Source organism: Carassius auratus, chromosome 19 (assembly GCF_003368295.1).
Source record: "Carassius auratus strain Wakin chromosome 19, ASM336829v1, whole genome shotgun sequence".
Lineage (NCBI taxonomy): Eukaryota > Metazoa > Chordata > Actinopteri > Cypriniformes > Cyprinidae > Carassius > Carassius auratus.
Window position 1 is genome coordinate 16,667,029 of NC_039261.1, and position 14,504 is coordinate 16,681,532.

Below are 14,504 nucleotides of genomic sequence, written 5' to 3' on the forward strand. Positions count from 1 at the left end.
AATTCCATATCTGACAATTTTGTAAAAATACATTTTATTGCCACTTTCAGCAGAGGAAATACAGTAAACTCATAAAAATGAAACAGTGAGGGAACATTAGCACTGTGACATTAAGTGAAATCTGCTTTCATTCAAACAATAGTTGCTAAAGCTATTGCAAGCTGTGTGCTCAAGCTCTGGACACATACAATAACACACTCACAAAACCATATCAACAACAGCTTTCCTATCAAGAAGGACATTAATTTACATTTGAATGAGGGTTGAAGAATAAATGCAGTTTAAGTTCACTGAGCTTCTGTCTGAGATGAGTACAAGGAAATAAATGTTAATTCATCCTCCTCCTTTGATATCTCCAGGAGTGATCACCAATGCCCAGGGTTAAATACTGTAATGGTTATCATTAGACAAAGAAAGCAAGAAAACAGCCAACTAAATACAGAGAAACAGCATAAAAAAGTATTATTTTTGAACGTCTGTTATAGATAATTCTGATAAATAGAAACCACAAAATGGCCTTAAATATATTGACTTCTGTATCATTATGGCTTTCGGCGTTTGTGCGGTAAATGCCAAATAACTTGTTAAGAAACAATCTTACCAAAACAGTTGTGCTTGTGAGGCATATACTTGCGTAACCTTTCTGTACTTGGTACATTCCTCGAAATGTGCTCCTTTGATAGATTTAAGCCCCTGCTTCCGTACAATTCTCAATGTCATAGAAAATATTGCAAAAATAGGTCGGGTGAACTACAAAACGGCGTTTTAATTGCCGCCATAAGCATAAATTTACATTTGAGAGCATTAAAGATCAACACAGGGTGTGTAAACGTGTCAAAACGAGGCAAGCTTTTGTTTAGCAAAGAGCATTTTCTCTGGTCATGTGCATTAGCATACTGAAAATGCATTTAGGAAAGGTTCCCTTGAGCACAAATACTGTATAACCCCATGAATACACTGTTAAAAGATAAGACTGATCAGTAAAACATCTTTATATATGTAAAATGTCAACTATATACATATACAACAAAAAAAAAATCATAGTGAATAGCCCCTCGATAATACCAAAATCCTGACTGTGCTGTACCTAATCATATTGTGAACTGATATTTAGTACATTAAAACGATCCGTTCTCAGTATTTTAATAAACAACAACAACAAATAAAATAGGGTGATATCAGCATCTTAACCATTTACAGTGAAGAGAAATGAAAAATAAATAAACATAACGAATGATATTACAGTCACATGACTCAGTAGTACAGTAATAATAGGCACAGAAGCAAGTTCGGATCACAGAGCAAAATAAACTTCCAGTCTTCATTTACGCACAAACCAAAAATTCACAGTAATGAATCACGTTTCTCTGACAGAATATAGTGTAAAAGTGCATTTTCATATACTCTGACGGATTCCAGACAGCGCTTGTTATAAGAGCCCATGTGCTCAGGCATTAGTACCGTGTTAATGTGTTCAATACAGGCTCCGTCCATAGAAATATTTTCTTCTGACCAGTGAAGACAAGCAAGCGATGTGTTAATCAGCAGTCCAGCACCCACACTGTTTTCTTCAGTAGTCCACACATCCAGCTGGGTTCAAACAGCACACAATATCGTTCCTTTCCCAGAGGTCACAGAAATCTCACTCTGCCCAGGTCAAAAAAATAAACTAAGCGGGGAGCATTAAAACAGTCCCTTATAATCCCTGAAATGGAACGCAGGTGAAAAAAAACAAATATCCCAGAACAAAATTAAAATAGGATTTCCTTGCTCCAACTGTGCAACTGCAATCTGCAAATAACTAACTTCTGATAATAACACTCTTATTGTTCAATCAGCAACGATGACTCAGGACCACTGTGACACCAGTAGCAAACATCCTGCAGATAAGGACACTCTGTGATGAAGGTCTCAAGATCGAAGGCCAAGCTTCACCTTCCTCTTGTTAGCAGGTGGTGTGTATTACACGTCTGAAGTGTGCAGGGTCACAGGAAGGGGAGATCGAGTCGTTTTTCTAAAATGAAGTGGTAACAGTGTTACCGCGACGAGTCCCCAGCCGCACGATTTCCCTCGGCACGGTGTCCAACTGCTCGTATGCCAGCCGCCCGTCTTCACCTGGGAACAGAAACACACAAACATGCTCCGTAAGACACAGGAAGACTTTCAGGTGATGTTTACAAGTGCTGAAACCATGTATAATGTACATGTCAGTTTTTAAGACCTTTTTTAAGACCTGCACAAATCAAATTGACATTCAAACTGAATTGTCTTTTACTTTAGTCAAGTTCGGGGTCGGTAAGATTTCTTTACGAAATTATTCAGCAAGTACGCATTAAATTGATCAAAAGTGATCTAAAAAAAGGATTTTCACTGTATCATGGTTTCCACAAAATATTAAGCAGCACAATGGTTTTCAACACTGACGATAAAAGTTTCCGATACATTAATAGTGTGTTTAATTAAAAGCATTTAACAGATAGTGCTAATATTAACGAAATGCATGTACTGTAATTGTTTTAATGATGGATTTATGCATGTTATTGGACTTCAAAAACGTAAATCCCATTTACTACCATTATAAGCCTGGAAGAGCCACAAAAATGTTTTATATAACATGACTGTATTGATCCGAAAGAAGAAAGTCATGTGCACCTAGAGCGGCTTAAAGGTCAGTCAATTATTTATGGGAAAACTATCCCTTTGACACTTGTAGGGACCCTGGTGCAAGCATACTTCTCAAAGTCAATCATACAGTCTTTCTCTTCTGGGAAAACATGCCAAAAATATTGGTGACTTCATAGAATACATATTTTTGTCTAATAAAATGCGGTCTAAAAAAGAGATCTCAGTCAGATTTACACTAATGAGCAGAAACTGAGTAATAGTGCAGAGGTTTTACCGAAGGTGAGGAGGGTTTCTATGGCAATCTGGTAGAGATCTTCATCTGCTGAGTCACACAGTAACACCACAGCATCAATGCTCTCCACAGCCTGAAAATAACCCCCGACAGACAGAGAGGCTTAATGAAACGTCTGGCAAACAATCACGGATATGATTTAATCTTCAGTGTTAGTGACGTGTGATGCAATCAGAGAGACGGACTGACCTGCAGGCAGCTCAAAGCGGCACATGCAGCTCTTGATCGGTCTGCTTCTGATAAGGCTTGTGTGTAACAATCAACAGCCTGTTGAAGACAAACACACAGACAAGCTTAACGTCATCACCTCCTGGGCTCCTCAAACAGCTGTCCTGCTGCTACTATGATGATTCAAATGATTTCATTTTTCAATATTTTATCATATATTTATGGTTTCTTTTTATTCTTATTTTTCTATTTCCTCAATTTTCAATTTTCCGTATTACCTGATTATGCAATCATGAGATATACATCTAAAATTGTTTCCATCAGTTTTTATGCATTTTTATTTTTTTTTACCAAGTTTTTACTGTATTGATCAAGTAAATGCAGCCTTGAATACCTTTTTCAAAAGCTTGAAAAAAAAAAAAAATCTTAACCTAAAACCTTTTAATGTCAGCTTATGTAGATTTAAACCTGGCTATTTAAGACCAACCCATTTATCAACTCCACCAACAGCCAACCATTGGCTGTACAAGCCCGGTACAAGACTGACCTTTGACCTGAAGGGTTTGTGTGAGGCAGCAGAGGAGAGGAAGGCTGTAGCGGCCTTCATCACATCAGGGTCATCAGAGGTCAACAGCCCAGCCACGGCCCACAAGGTTTGAGGGCGGGGCTGAAGACACATGACGGACACTTCCTGTAGTTCCTTCACACAGCGTTCTGTATCCCCACAGCTCAGGGCTTCTTCAAGCATGACTGGTTCGGAAACAAAAGAGAGTGTTACGCTATGTTAAAACTGTGCTAATAATATATATATAAAGCTTCAAACTCATTATTCAATAAAGCGGCTTACCCTCTTTGGCTAAATCCAGCAGGTGTCGTTCCATGTCCGTGACATCATGTTCAACAGTGTAGCGGTGAAACTGAAACACAGTGAGGATATCCTGTGCCAGAGGGGGCAGTGAGGGACACAAGGAAGAGGCTAGCTCGCTGCTGTCCATCATCTCACGCAGAACCATCCTTATCACTGGAAACACATGCAAACACAGGCAGATGAACTCTGATGTTACATTCACTGATGTTTCCTCCTGTAGATTAATACTGTTGTCATTGCCACTACCTGAGTCAGGAGAGTGAGGCAGAATCTGTTGCAGTGGTAATGCAAAGCTGAGCTGCATGTGCTTCAGCACTCGGTCCAGTGTAGTGTGAAACAGACCACCGCTGCAGTCAGACCACAGAGACATCAGCGCCGGACGCTCCACCAGCCCAGGCAACACTGTTTAGAGAACCAAGAAAGACCTTTACACAAACACAACTTTCCACCACACCTAACAAGTGATTTAAGGAAGTTTAGCAGTCATAAAGATTTCTTAGGTGCCATGCAATTGCTTTTCATTCTCATTATAGTGCAAAATAAAACACTTAAATAAAACAAATATCATGCTTCAACAGCCTAAACTCTTTGAAATGCAGGCATTGAAGTACACGTGAAAAGTAACTGTAACATCAAAATAATTTCAGAAGGAATAGTAAACGTGAATACTTCACAACTAAATATTTAAGATATACTCACCATCAGACACTAAAATGCAGCTGCCCGGTCTGTCAAAGTTTTTCTCACTGAGATCCTCCAACAGAAGTGTTTGAGTTGTTAGTTTGTGCAGGCATGTCTTGTGCTGCGACTGGCTTCCTCCTGAGGTCAACAACTGCATCCCATACATAGAGAAACTTTACATACATACAGCATTTTATATTAAAAAAGACAATGGCACAGATCAATCTGTTTATGCCATAAATGTGCTGTCTACCGACCATGATTGGTGTAAAAGACAAAAAAAAAATCACACTATTTTTGAATCTGAGAAGGAGAAAATGACGTTGCAATGGTGGAAAAACAGAATCACCTGAATGAGATGACTGCAGTATTGCAGATGAACAACAATGGCCAAGTCCAGATTCTCGTTTCCGGTGGTGAGAGGCAATGGACTGCCGGCCACACTGTTCCCCACACCAGTGTCCTCAGTGAGGGCTTCACTCAGGTGGCCTCTTGCTTCTGGATGTTGGCCCGACCTGATGAACGTGTAAGACATACTGTCACCACCAGAGGGCACAACTACCGAGGTCATGTAGTTGAGTTCCTCAGAGAAACCGGACCGAACCAAAGGATTTAATGTCCAACTCACCTGATTCTCTCTGACTCCATGTCAAAGAAGACCGCGCGTGAGAGGGCGGCAGCGTCATCTCCTGTGTCATCGTCATCAAAGTCCGAGGTGTTGAGGAAGTCGAAACTTTCCAGAGCGCTCTCCACTGTCAAACTGAGGCTGGATGAACGGCTCCTGTGAGCAGGTACCCGACACTGAGGAGGAGAAGCAACAACCTTCATTCAAGACTGAGATCATCTGAGACAAGGTGCTTGTTCACACCCAACAAGTTCTTGCTTTCCAATCTGCTGCTTTTCAATTATTTTCTACAGGAGTCTTCTTGCGCATGAGAGGACGTTTTAAAACGTGTTGCTCAAAGTTAAAAAACCCTTTCAATAAGCCAAGAGGAGACTGGTTTTCCTGTTGTAAACAAAACTTGGTTCTCATGAGACATATGAGCATATTCTCACCAGAGCTTACGCTATGCCTCCGTCATCCGCTGGAACGCCACTCGTGTTTATGACAACGGAAGCTAGAGATTACGGTTTATTAAGTTTTAAATATGTACATCTTTCTTACACACATGCATTGCTTCACTTCAGGAGGCCCTTGTTGACCCCCATAGTCTCGTGGAGCACTTTTTATGATGGATGGATGCATTTTTATGGGCTTCAAAATCTCAACCCCCTTCCACTGCTATAATAAAGACTGGAAGAGCCAGGACATTTTCTTATAGAAATCTTGATTGTATTTGTCTGAAAGAAGAAAGCCATATAAACCTAGGATGGCTTGAGGGTGAGTAAACTCATTTTGGGGTGAACTATTCCTTTAACAACTGTTTAAAAAGTATGTTCTATATAGTAATGAATGTGTGTAGAATGAATGTAATCCAATCACACTACATTCTGTGGTACCAAGTTGGTATAAACATTTTAAGATCCTGCTGTTTTTCTACATTAGCGTAAGTACCAATGGTACCGAAGGTGTGAGATCTAAATGAGAGCATGCAGGTCTCAAGACCAAGAGTCCAAATGCTCCTTGAACCCATGACAAGACCAATACCATGAAAATATGGTCTTGGATTTGGACTCGAGACCAAATCCACCCTCAAGTCTTACAAAACTGCATTATCTGAACCCCAGACCACCCTTTTCTTGCAAACCGTGGATCTTTGATACCTACGTTCATGTTAATAAAACGAACCAAGCGTCATGATCAAACAAACTCAGGTCTGAATCAAATTTCAACAGTAACTCTTCTAGTTAAAGACCACAGAAAACTCATTGACCTTAAGCAGATCTTCGAGTCTCATGACCTCCTGCTCCAAGTCCTGCAGCTCCCCGCAGCGCTGGCCCAAGCTCTCCAGCCGCAGGAGCAGGGACTGAATGGCCTCCTCCAGGCTGCTCTCCTGGAAGGTCCTGCTGCTCTCTCCAGACCAGCTCACAGCGCCGACCTCGGGAAGCATGTCAGAGGAGGTGAGCCTCCTCACCAGCTGCCTGGTCAGACTGCCTTCCTCCCCGTCCAGCTCCACCGGCTTCAGTTCCAGGGCTTCGTCAGACACGTTGGGCTCCATGAACACCACATCCTCGGGTCCCACCGCAGACAGCTGACTCTCGGAGCACAGCGAGAGGGCCGGCGAACCTGTGGTGTGCCCCTGGGCCTCAGCCTGGTCCCACTCCAGATCTGGATCGCTGACACTGCCGCAGTCTTCCTCCACACACTCCTCCTCCTCAACCGGCTGGTCTTCAGAAGCTGGAGCTGGATCAGAGGGAGGGTCCGTCTCAGGGGGTGTGACTGTGATCTCGGGGTTTGACTGGATGGGGGCGGGGCTTGAGATGGGCGTGTCAGAGAAGGTGAAGGACAGGCGCTTGCATTCGGCCACACCGCAGCCTCCGTTCTCAAAGACGTCGTCTGGTAAAGTGGACTGTTTGATGGAAAGAGAAAGAAAATATTGTAAATATGGCTCCCTGACGTCATTTATTCCTATCAGCACTATTATCTATAGTATCTATAGTAATCTAAAGAAGCAAACAATATTTTCTGTCCAAAAGTCAAGCACACTAAAGAGCAGCAGAACAATTAAAGACTTCCACGAAATGTTTTTTAACAAAGGGATTCCCAAATGTTTTGTCAGCTAAAGCAGTTTGACCTGAACTGAACACTGATCTGAACATTGATGTTTCTTGAGCAGCAAATCAGTTCAATTAGAATGATTTCTGAAGGATCATTTGACACTGAAAACTGTATTTAAATGATAATAATATTTCACATTAGTACTGGTTTTTCTGTATGTTTGATCAAATGTAGTCTTGATGAGCATAAGAAACTACTTGCTAAAACATTTTGGTGTCTTTTTTAAATCATGTTTAATTTAAAATGAAGTAAAATAGCTTTTCATCAACTCAGGAACCCCCAACAGTTTCTTCTTTTGGGAAACCCTGGTTTAACATATCCTAATGTTCTTTCCAGGAAGTTGTGGTGGGACATCCTCACGGTCTGCTCATTGACCGTCTGATACATACTACACATAAAACTGGGAAGCAGTTGTGAAAACTACAACAACCTTTGCTTAAAATAATCTAGGCTGACCATTTGTGCACTTGTGATTTGTCAAAGTTCACATGTGAGTGGCTTAAACATGTAACTTAAGACGGTCGATTTCACTGTAAGACAGTCTATTAGGTAGGTTTTCGATTACTGTAACTGAACAAAAATTGCTCCTGTGAATAGCATTAGTCGATATTTTAAAACCATCTTCCTGGAAGAAAACTCTTTTGGTTGTTGTTGTTTGCACACAGAAGGACTCAAAGCTAACATGAACTCTCCCTTTATGAGTCGCCACAGTGGAATTAACCACACAAAAGCTAACATTAACTAAAAGCCACAATTTTTATTTCACAGGGTCTTTGAACATCTAATATTATGGTGTGGAAAAGTGGATGTGTGAGTGAAAAGAAACTTGTTTTTGTGTGAAAAAAAAGCAGAAAACGCGAGCAAAGAAAAGAGCCACACACAGATTTTCACTCAGAAGAGCAGGACACATGGTGACCTGACTCACGTAGACCTCCAGACTGGACCTTGAGCGAGGTTTCAGCACAGCCAGATCGCCAAAAGAGCGACTGCGTCTGAGTTTCTCTAAGAGCGTCTCTCGGAGCGTGTGCAAGAATGAGAGACCCTGACCCTCCCACCGCCGGGGATGCCACTTCTTTGCCATTGACACACACACACACACACACACACACACATGTACACACAACATGGTGCCACAGGGTGAATACAATTAATTAGACACAGCAGCACAGACTAAACATGAACATTCACATACAAGATGCTTTCATATTCAATAATACACACAAAATAATAAACACTGAACCCAGAACAGCTAGCCAGACTCAGTAGTGTTATTTTTAGTTTAGTACTCTGCTTTTAAGGTGGGAAATGTGACAGTGTGATCTAACACCTCATTTGAAAACCACAGTTTCCCGTTTCATACTGTACGTGCACCCTTGTAAAAAGAAGTGTGCTCCGCTGCACTGAATGTGCACGTCCCGTATTTCAATCATACTATTAACTGTAATTGCAGATAGTAAAATATTAAATAATAAATCAAGAGAATTATTAAATTGAATTTACACTTTCATTACTATTTTTCACACTTAATTATACTTTTAAAAAGTGCAATGTTAAGTAGTTTAAATCTTTATGTTTTAATAATCTTTTGTAATGGCAAGTACTTGATTATATTTTTAATTGTAATGCTTTGATATTACATATCAAGTTAGTATCTGTGACCCTGGATGACAAAACCAGTCATAAGTAGCACATGTATATTTGTAGCAATAGCCAAAAATACATTGTATGGGTCAAAATTATAGATTTTTCCAAAAATCATTAGGATATCAAGTGAAGATCATGTTCCATGAAGATATTTTTTAAATTTCCTACTGTAAATATATCAAAACGTAATTTTTGATTAGTAACATGCATTGCTAAGAATTTAATTAGGACAACTTTAAAAGGTGATTTTCTCAATATTTTATTCAGCTTTTAGATGATGTTTAAATATCAATTTTAAAAAATAATGACAGGTTTTGTGGTCCAGAGTCACACATTTAAAATGTTCTTAATAGCAAATTTATCATTGCAAATATGTAATTACATATATATTTAAATAAAAAGAAGAGATGACATGTCCAAAGACAATATAGTTCATTATGAAATGGCATATAAAGTTGCATTTAACAAATTTAAAATACAATACATTTTCACTTAATTTTAAACAATAGGCAAGTGTCTTAAAACTTATTCTCTTATTTCTGTACTTAATTTAAAAGAATGTTTGTGTGTACTTCTTTTTCACACGGGCAGGATTAAAGTGTGTAAGGATGCAGCTGGTGACAGAAGCAGGACTTTTAAACAAAACTGAGAGGATTTGTTTAGAATTGCACTCACAAAGAAAGACGTGTCCTGGAAAGTGGGCGTCTCGGGTGTGCCTTGGCTGTACACTGAAACTCGTCTCTGAAGGGCGGTGGCTTTACTCACGTTTCCTGAAGACAGTGTCAGATCCTCCACGTCAAACGGACTGTAAAAACAAGACAGACATGCATTCATGCACAGCAATCTAATATCATACTTAAGCATTTAATGAAAGAAAACACAATTTGAGAAAAAAAAAAAATGAACTGTTAGGCAGAAGTAATTCTGTGTGACTTTCATGACTGTCCTGAGGAGGGCAGTGTATATCATCAGTTTCATTAACTTCTCATCTTGTTTTATTAGAAAACTTCACTTACAACCAGGCGACCTCCAGGTTAAGTTTAATGGTTCCCAGGTCGTTGACGTCTACTGCTACCACCTGAGGCATGGCGGTGAACAGGTCCTTGGTTTCACAGATCACACTACCCACCAAGATGTGAGTGGCCAACCCCTTTAACTCTGTCACCTGGTAGAATAGAGAAATAATGAACTGAGAATCGTCCATTCAGAACCGTTTCATTCAAGATAAATGCATTGCAAATAGCAGATACATGCAAATTTATAGGAGCATGTTTTTTCTTGCATTCATCGAGGATCTAACCAAATAATTCAAGATAGAGGGTACGAGGTGTAACATTTGAAGAATCAATCGTCTCTTTTTGAATGTCTTTGGTGGTGACAACCCAGTATGTGTCACTGTCAGAATTAGTCCCATTAATTAATGGATGACTGTGTGGACTGGAGCCCACCTTGATGTTGATGAGGTCTGTAATGAGGGGCATGAAGATCATCTCCTCTCCATCCCAACTCTGCTTGGAGTTAGTTTCGATCTTCCCCTTCAGTTTCCACCGCTGGCGGCCGTATCTCATGAAAATCTGCCAGAAAAAGAAAGAGAGAGGCGAAAAGAACACCAAATGTCAGAATTAGGAAAACACTGCCAACACAAGTTCACAGAATTGTAAACAGAGCAGTAAAGCAATGGGAGTTTTCAGTGTTTCGTTTTATACAGCCTTGGGTTCGGTGGGTGTATGTAGTTGTGGATCAGAAGAGAAAACGTTGCTAAGAGAACTGTGATTACGAATGAACTGGATGTACTAGGCAGAACAGCAGGCAATTACTACAAGCGTTTAGTAACTTGATAGAAGAAAGACGCATCTGGCTTTATTACAGAAAAAAAAGAATGCATGAGTTTCTGTTTTTTGGTTTTACAAACAACTCACCTCATACTGATCGCCGGGACAAAGCCTGGCAAAACCTGCCAATCCTGAGACGGGGTGCAAAGGAGCGCAAGAGTTTGTTATTGAAACACAAAACATATTTTATAGATTGTTTCACATTTTTGTGCAAAAATCCAGTACCTTTCATTTTGATATGAAACTCCCCCAACAGGTTCTCCAGCTCGGCCTCAAAAGAGCTCATGTTCTGAGGAGACGGGAACATACGGTAACATGAATGACAGGAGAAATTAGCTATTGAGACATTTCTTACCAGAACTTATGCTATTAGGACCAATTCTCACTATTAACGAGTTGTTTATTAATAACATATTGTCTTTTTATTAGTACTTATAAAAGCACATATTCTGCATGACCATATTCATCATCACTAATCATACTTAAAACCTAACCTTAACAACTGGCAAATTATTGAGCGAGAACTGGACCTTAAAATAAAGTGTGACCAAACTATAAGTAGTAATCTGCATTATTATTAAATAAATCAAAGAGTATATTATGATATATTTATTATTATATAGTGTAATTATTGTAGGCAGTTTGTTTGCATATGTTATGTATAATTCTAATTATATTAAATATAACTTTAAGCAAAAGTTTGAAACAATTTGTGATTTTGTTCCTCATATCTTAGTCGATTTATTGTAAGAAATATTTCTAATACTGTTTTAACCATTTACAGCTTGTTTCTGAAAGAAGTCTTTAATGCTTGAATTTAGTTGATCAAGTAAAAATAATAATTTTATAATATTAAAATTTAATTTTATTCATATATTTAAAAAAAATAATTATTCCTATGATGACAAAGCTGAATTTCATTTCTTCTTGTTACTGAAGTTGAAAAGAGTTGTTCTGTTTTAGATTTTTGTGGAAAGTGACATTTTTTTTCCAAGATTCTTGAATGAATAAGAAGTTCTAAAAAGCAGAAATCTTACATTATACATGTCTTTAATGTCACTTTTGATCAATTGAATGCACACTTGCTGAATAAAAGTATTAATAAAAAAAAAATTATAAAAAGAACCATTAATACATATACACATCTCATACATACTCAAAAATGTTTGGCTGTTGCATATTATCTGGCAATATTAAAATACTGTGTCGAAAATAGTTAAACCTTTAAAAGCTGATCTTGAGACCTGTATGTCTTATGTAAATGCCCTTTCAGATACAAATGAACTCAAAACCAGCCTAATTACACAGACCAATTAGTCAATTAGTCATTCAGATGATCCACACTCAAGCTGATCCCAAATATGTTCTCTACTTGAGCGCGAACAAAGCGATAAAAAAAATGGCCAACTGGTCAGACAAGCAAACATTAATAATGTACCTCTGTATACTCTTTGTATCTGCGGTTGACCTCCGCCAGACTCTCACGTGTGCCTTTAGTGGAGGGTGAAGCAGTGAAGGCCTGTTTCATCTTACTGGCACCATCACGCAACCTTCTCTGAATACAAAAGCCCTCGTACAGCTCGTCGACCTGTAAATACACACACACACACCGCATTGGCACACAGACTTATATTACACGAAAGCAGCACTACACATGCTAGCGCTCACTAAAGATTGCATAAACGCTAGCTTTGATGTCTAAAGTGCCAGCATCCATCATTACCGAGCCCTGGGGGTCCCCATTCAGCAGAGAAACGTGGCTTTTACAATCTACTGTAACGTTCTGTCAGCACAATGGAGCGGCGTACTGTACCAAGCACTGAAAATGAATTTGAACACTTCAAAAGCAAACACAAAATGATGCAGCTCAACAGCCCTGGGGACAATAGTAATGCCATACTTGTGTGACAGACGAGCAGCTCGGAGCCACGGCCTTTATCATGGAAATGCACATTTAGCACATTCACAACTCAGTGAACATTGGCCGGCTCAAATTAGCTATGCTAAGAGAGAGTGATTGAGGGGGATGGAGAGATAGCAAGGGGCAAAATGAGGATGCGGAGATGGACCATGAGCGACAGAAACAAGTGAACCAAAAGGGCCAGCAAGAACAGAGAATGATGGGGGAGAGAAAATAGATTAGGGATGAAGAGGGAAAGACACTGGAGCTAAACGAGATCCAGCCGTGATTTCCTCTGATCCAGCGTTTCCTCCACCGCTGCTCAATCTGCAGTGCCACAGCTAAATTATACTTAGGAATGTTAAGGCGTTGATACGCCATTATTTGTTTTTTTAAGCTGTTATTTTAAGCACTTCGCATTAAAACGGTTTCCTTTCGACCTGACTTGAACTGATTGTTTCTAGTGGAGCGTCCGTTTGTGAGGAAACTCTTTAAATGCAGTTCATTTATAAAACACAGCGAAACTTTCTACAAAAACGAAACTGTAATTGCTTTCTATTTTAATATATTTTCAAATCCAATTCATTCCTGTGATGCAAATGCAATTTTCAGCATCATTACTCCAGTTTTCAGTGTCACATGATTCAGAACTCATACTAATTAGCTGAATTGGTGCTCATTAAACATTTCTTGTTATTATTAATGATAAAAACGGCTTAATATTTGTGTGTTCAGTTAATAGTGTAGCAGAATGGAGTTTGAGAGTTCTGTTACAATGGTATTTTAATCTAAAGTGATTACATGTTGGAGAAAATAGAATGGTTAATGTTTAGTAAGATGTTTTTCGGGTGATACAACACTGGAAGTACAACATCTTGTAGGAAACCCTGTTGTGATGCCAAGGATGTGTCCTACTGAGCGTCGCTCTGCGAGGAAGTCTGTGCGCAGATTTAATCCATAACGTACAGATTCTTCGCTTATAGGAGAAAACAAAACATGTCAAGATACTAAATCAAAAGGAAATATTCAAACACATGCAGCAGAGGGACCTGAAATATTGATGCAGGGCTTTTTGAAGTCTCTCATTAAGAGGAAAGGGTGAGAAACGGGACAATCTAACCCAATTAGTGTGTGTGGTGGGGTATATTAACCGTGTGTATGATGGATGTGCGTGTGTGTGCTATGATGTGTGGGGGTTGCTCATGATAAACGACATGCATTAGACAAACAGTTAGCTGTGCGCATGTGGAGATGGAGTGTCTGGACGGTGGTCCTGTGGGTTTAATTACACTGGGACGAAAGACCCCACCCAAGTCTGGAGAACTGCACACACACACACGTGTACTGTCACCAATCACAGCTCTAATGTGGTACACAGCTGCCTGTTTATTTGGCCTCACAAAAGCCCTTGTCTGACTCCTCTCATCTGCCATAGCAGCGAAGCAGCATGGGAAATGAATCACCATAACCGCCCCCAGCCCGGTCCATTCTGGGTGAATTTTTATGAGCTGCATTTTGACAATAAATAAGCCTTCAGAAAAATACAGTTTTTTTTCTTGACTCTAGCTATCAGACCAGTGTCCTATTTGAGGGAATTTTCCATGAAATTAAAACACTCAGCAACCAGAGGTACCATGAAATAGTCCATACAACTCATTTCACAATTACACATTTTGGTAGAATAAAACCCCCCAATCTTATCTTTTTTAGCATTCAGGTAGTTCACCAGATTTAACATCTTCTGAGGCCATGTGACAGCTGAAAAGACCAACATT

General features: G+C 39.5%; 1 protein-coding gene across 2 annotated transcripts in view; it reads right to left on the minus strand.

Annotated features, from left to right (window-relative positions):
• Positions 1-17: 17 nt before the first annotated feature.
• The window catches only part of ripor2 (RHO family interacting cell polarization regulator 2), a 44,334-nt gene continuing 29,847 nt past the window's right edge, over positions 18-14,504 (minus strand). For both annotated transcript variants that reach the window (XM_026289187.1, XM_026289188.1), the window contains exons 7-22: positions 12,268-12,417; positions 11,055-11,118; positions 10,917-10,960; positions 10,446-10,571; positions 10,014-10,162; positions 9,673-9,802; positions 6,509-7,144; positions 5,263-5,435; positions 4,984-5,149; positions 4,653-4,785; positions 4,200-4,355; positions 3,933-4,106; positions 3,633-3,835; positions 3,107-3,184; positions 2,900-2,990; positions 18-2,115 (exon numbers count right to left, since the gene is read on the minus strand). In XM_026289187.1, coding sequence (XP_026144972.1) covers positions 2,015-2,115; positions 2,900-2,990; positions 3,107-3,184; positions 3,633-3,835; positions 3,933-4,106; positions 4,200-4,355; positions 4,653-4,785; positions 4,984-5,149; positions 5,263-5,435; positions 6,509-7,144; positions 9,673-9,802; positions 10,014-10,162; positions 10,446-10,571; positions 10,917-10,960; positions 11,055-11,118; positions 12,268-12,417 — 2,574 coding nt within the window. In that variant the 3' untranslated portion in view covers positions 18-2,014. The remainder of the gene's footprint in view (positions 2,116-2,899; positions 2,991-3,106; positions 3,185-3,632; positions 3,836-3,932; positions 4,107-4,199; positions 4,356-4,652; positions 4,786-4,983; positions 5,150-5,262; positions 5,436-6,508; positions 7,145-9,672; positions 9,803-10,013; positions 10,163-10,445; positions 10,572-10,916; positions 10,961-11,054; positions 11,119-12,267; positions 12,418-14,504) is intronic.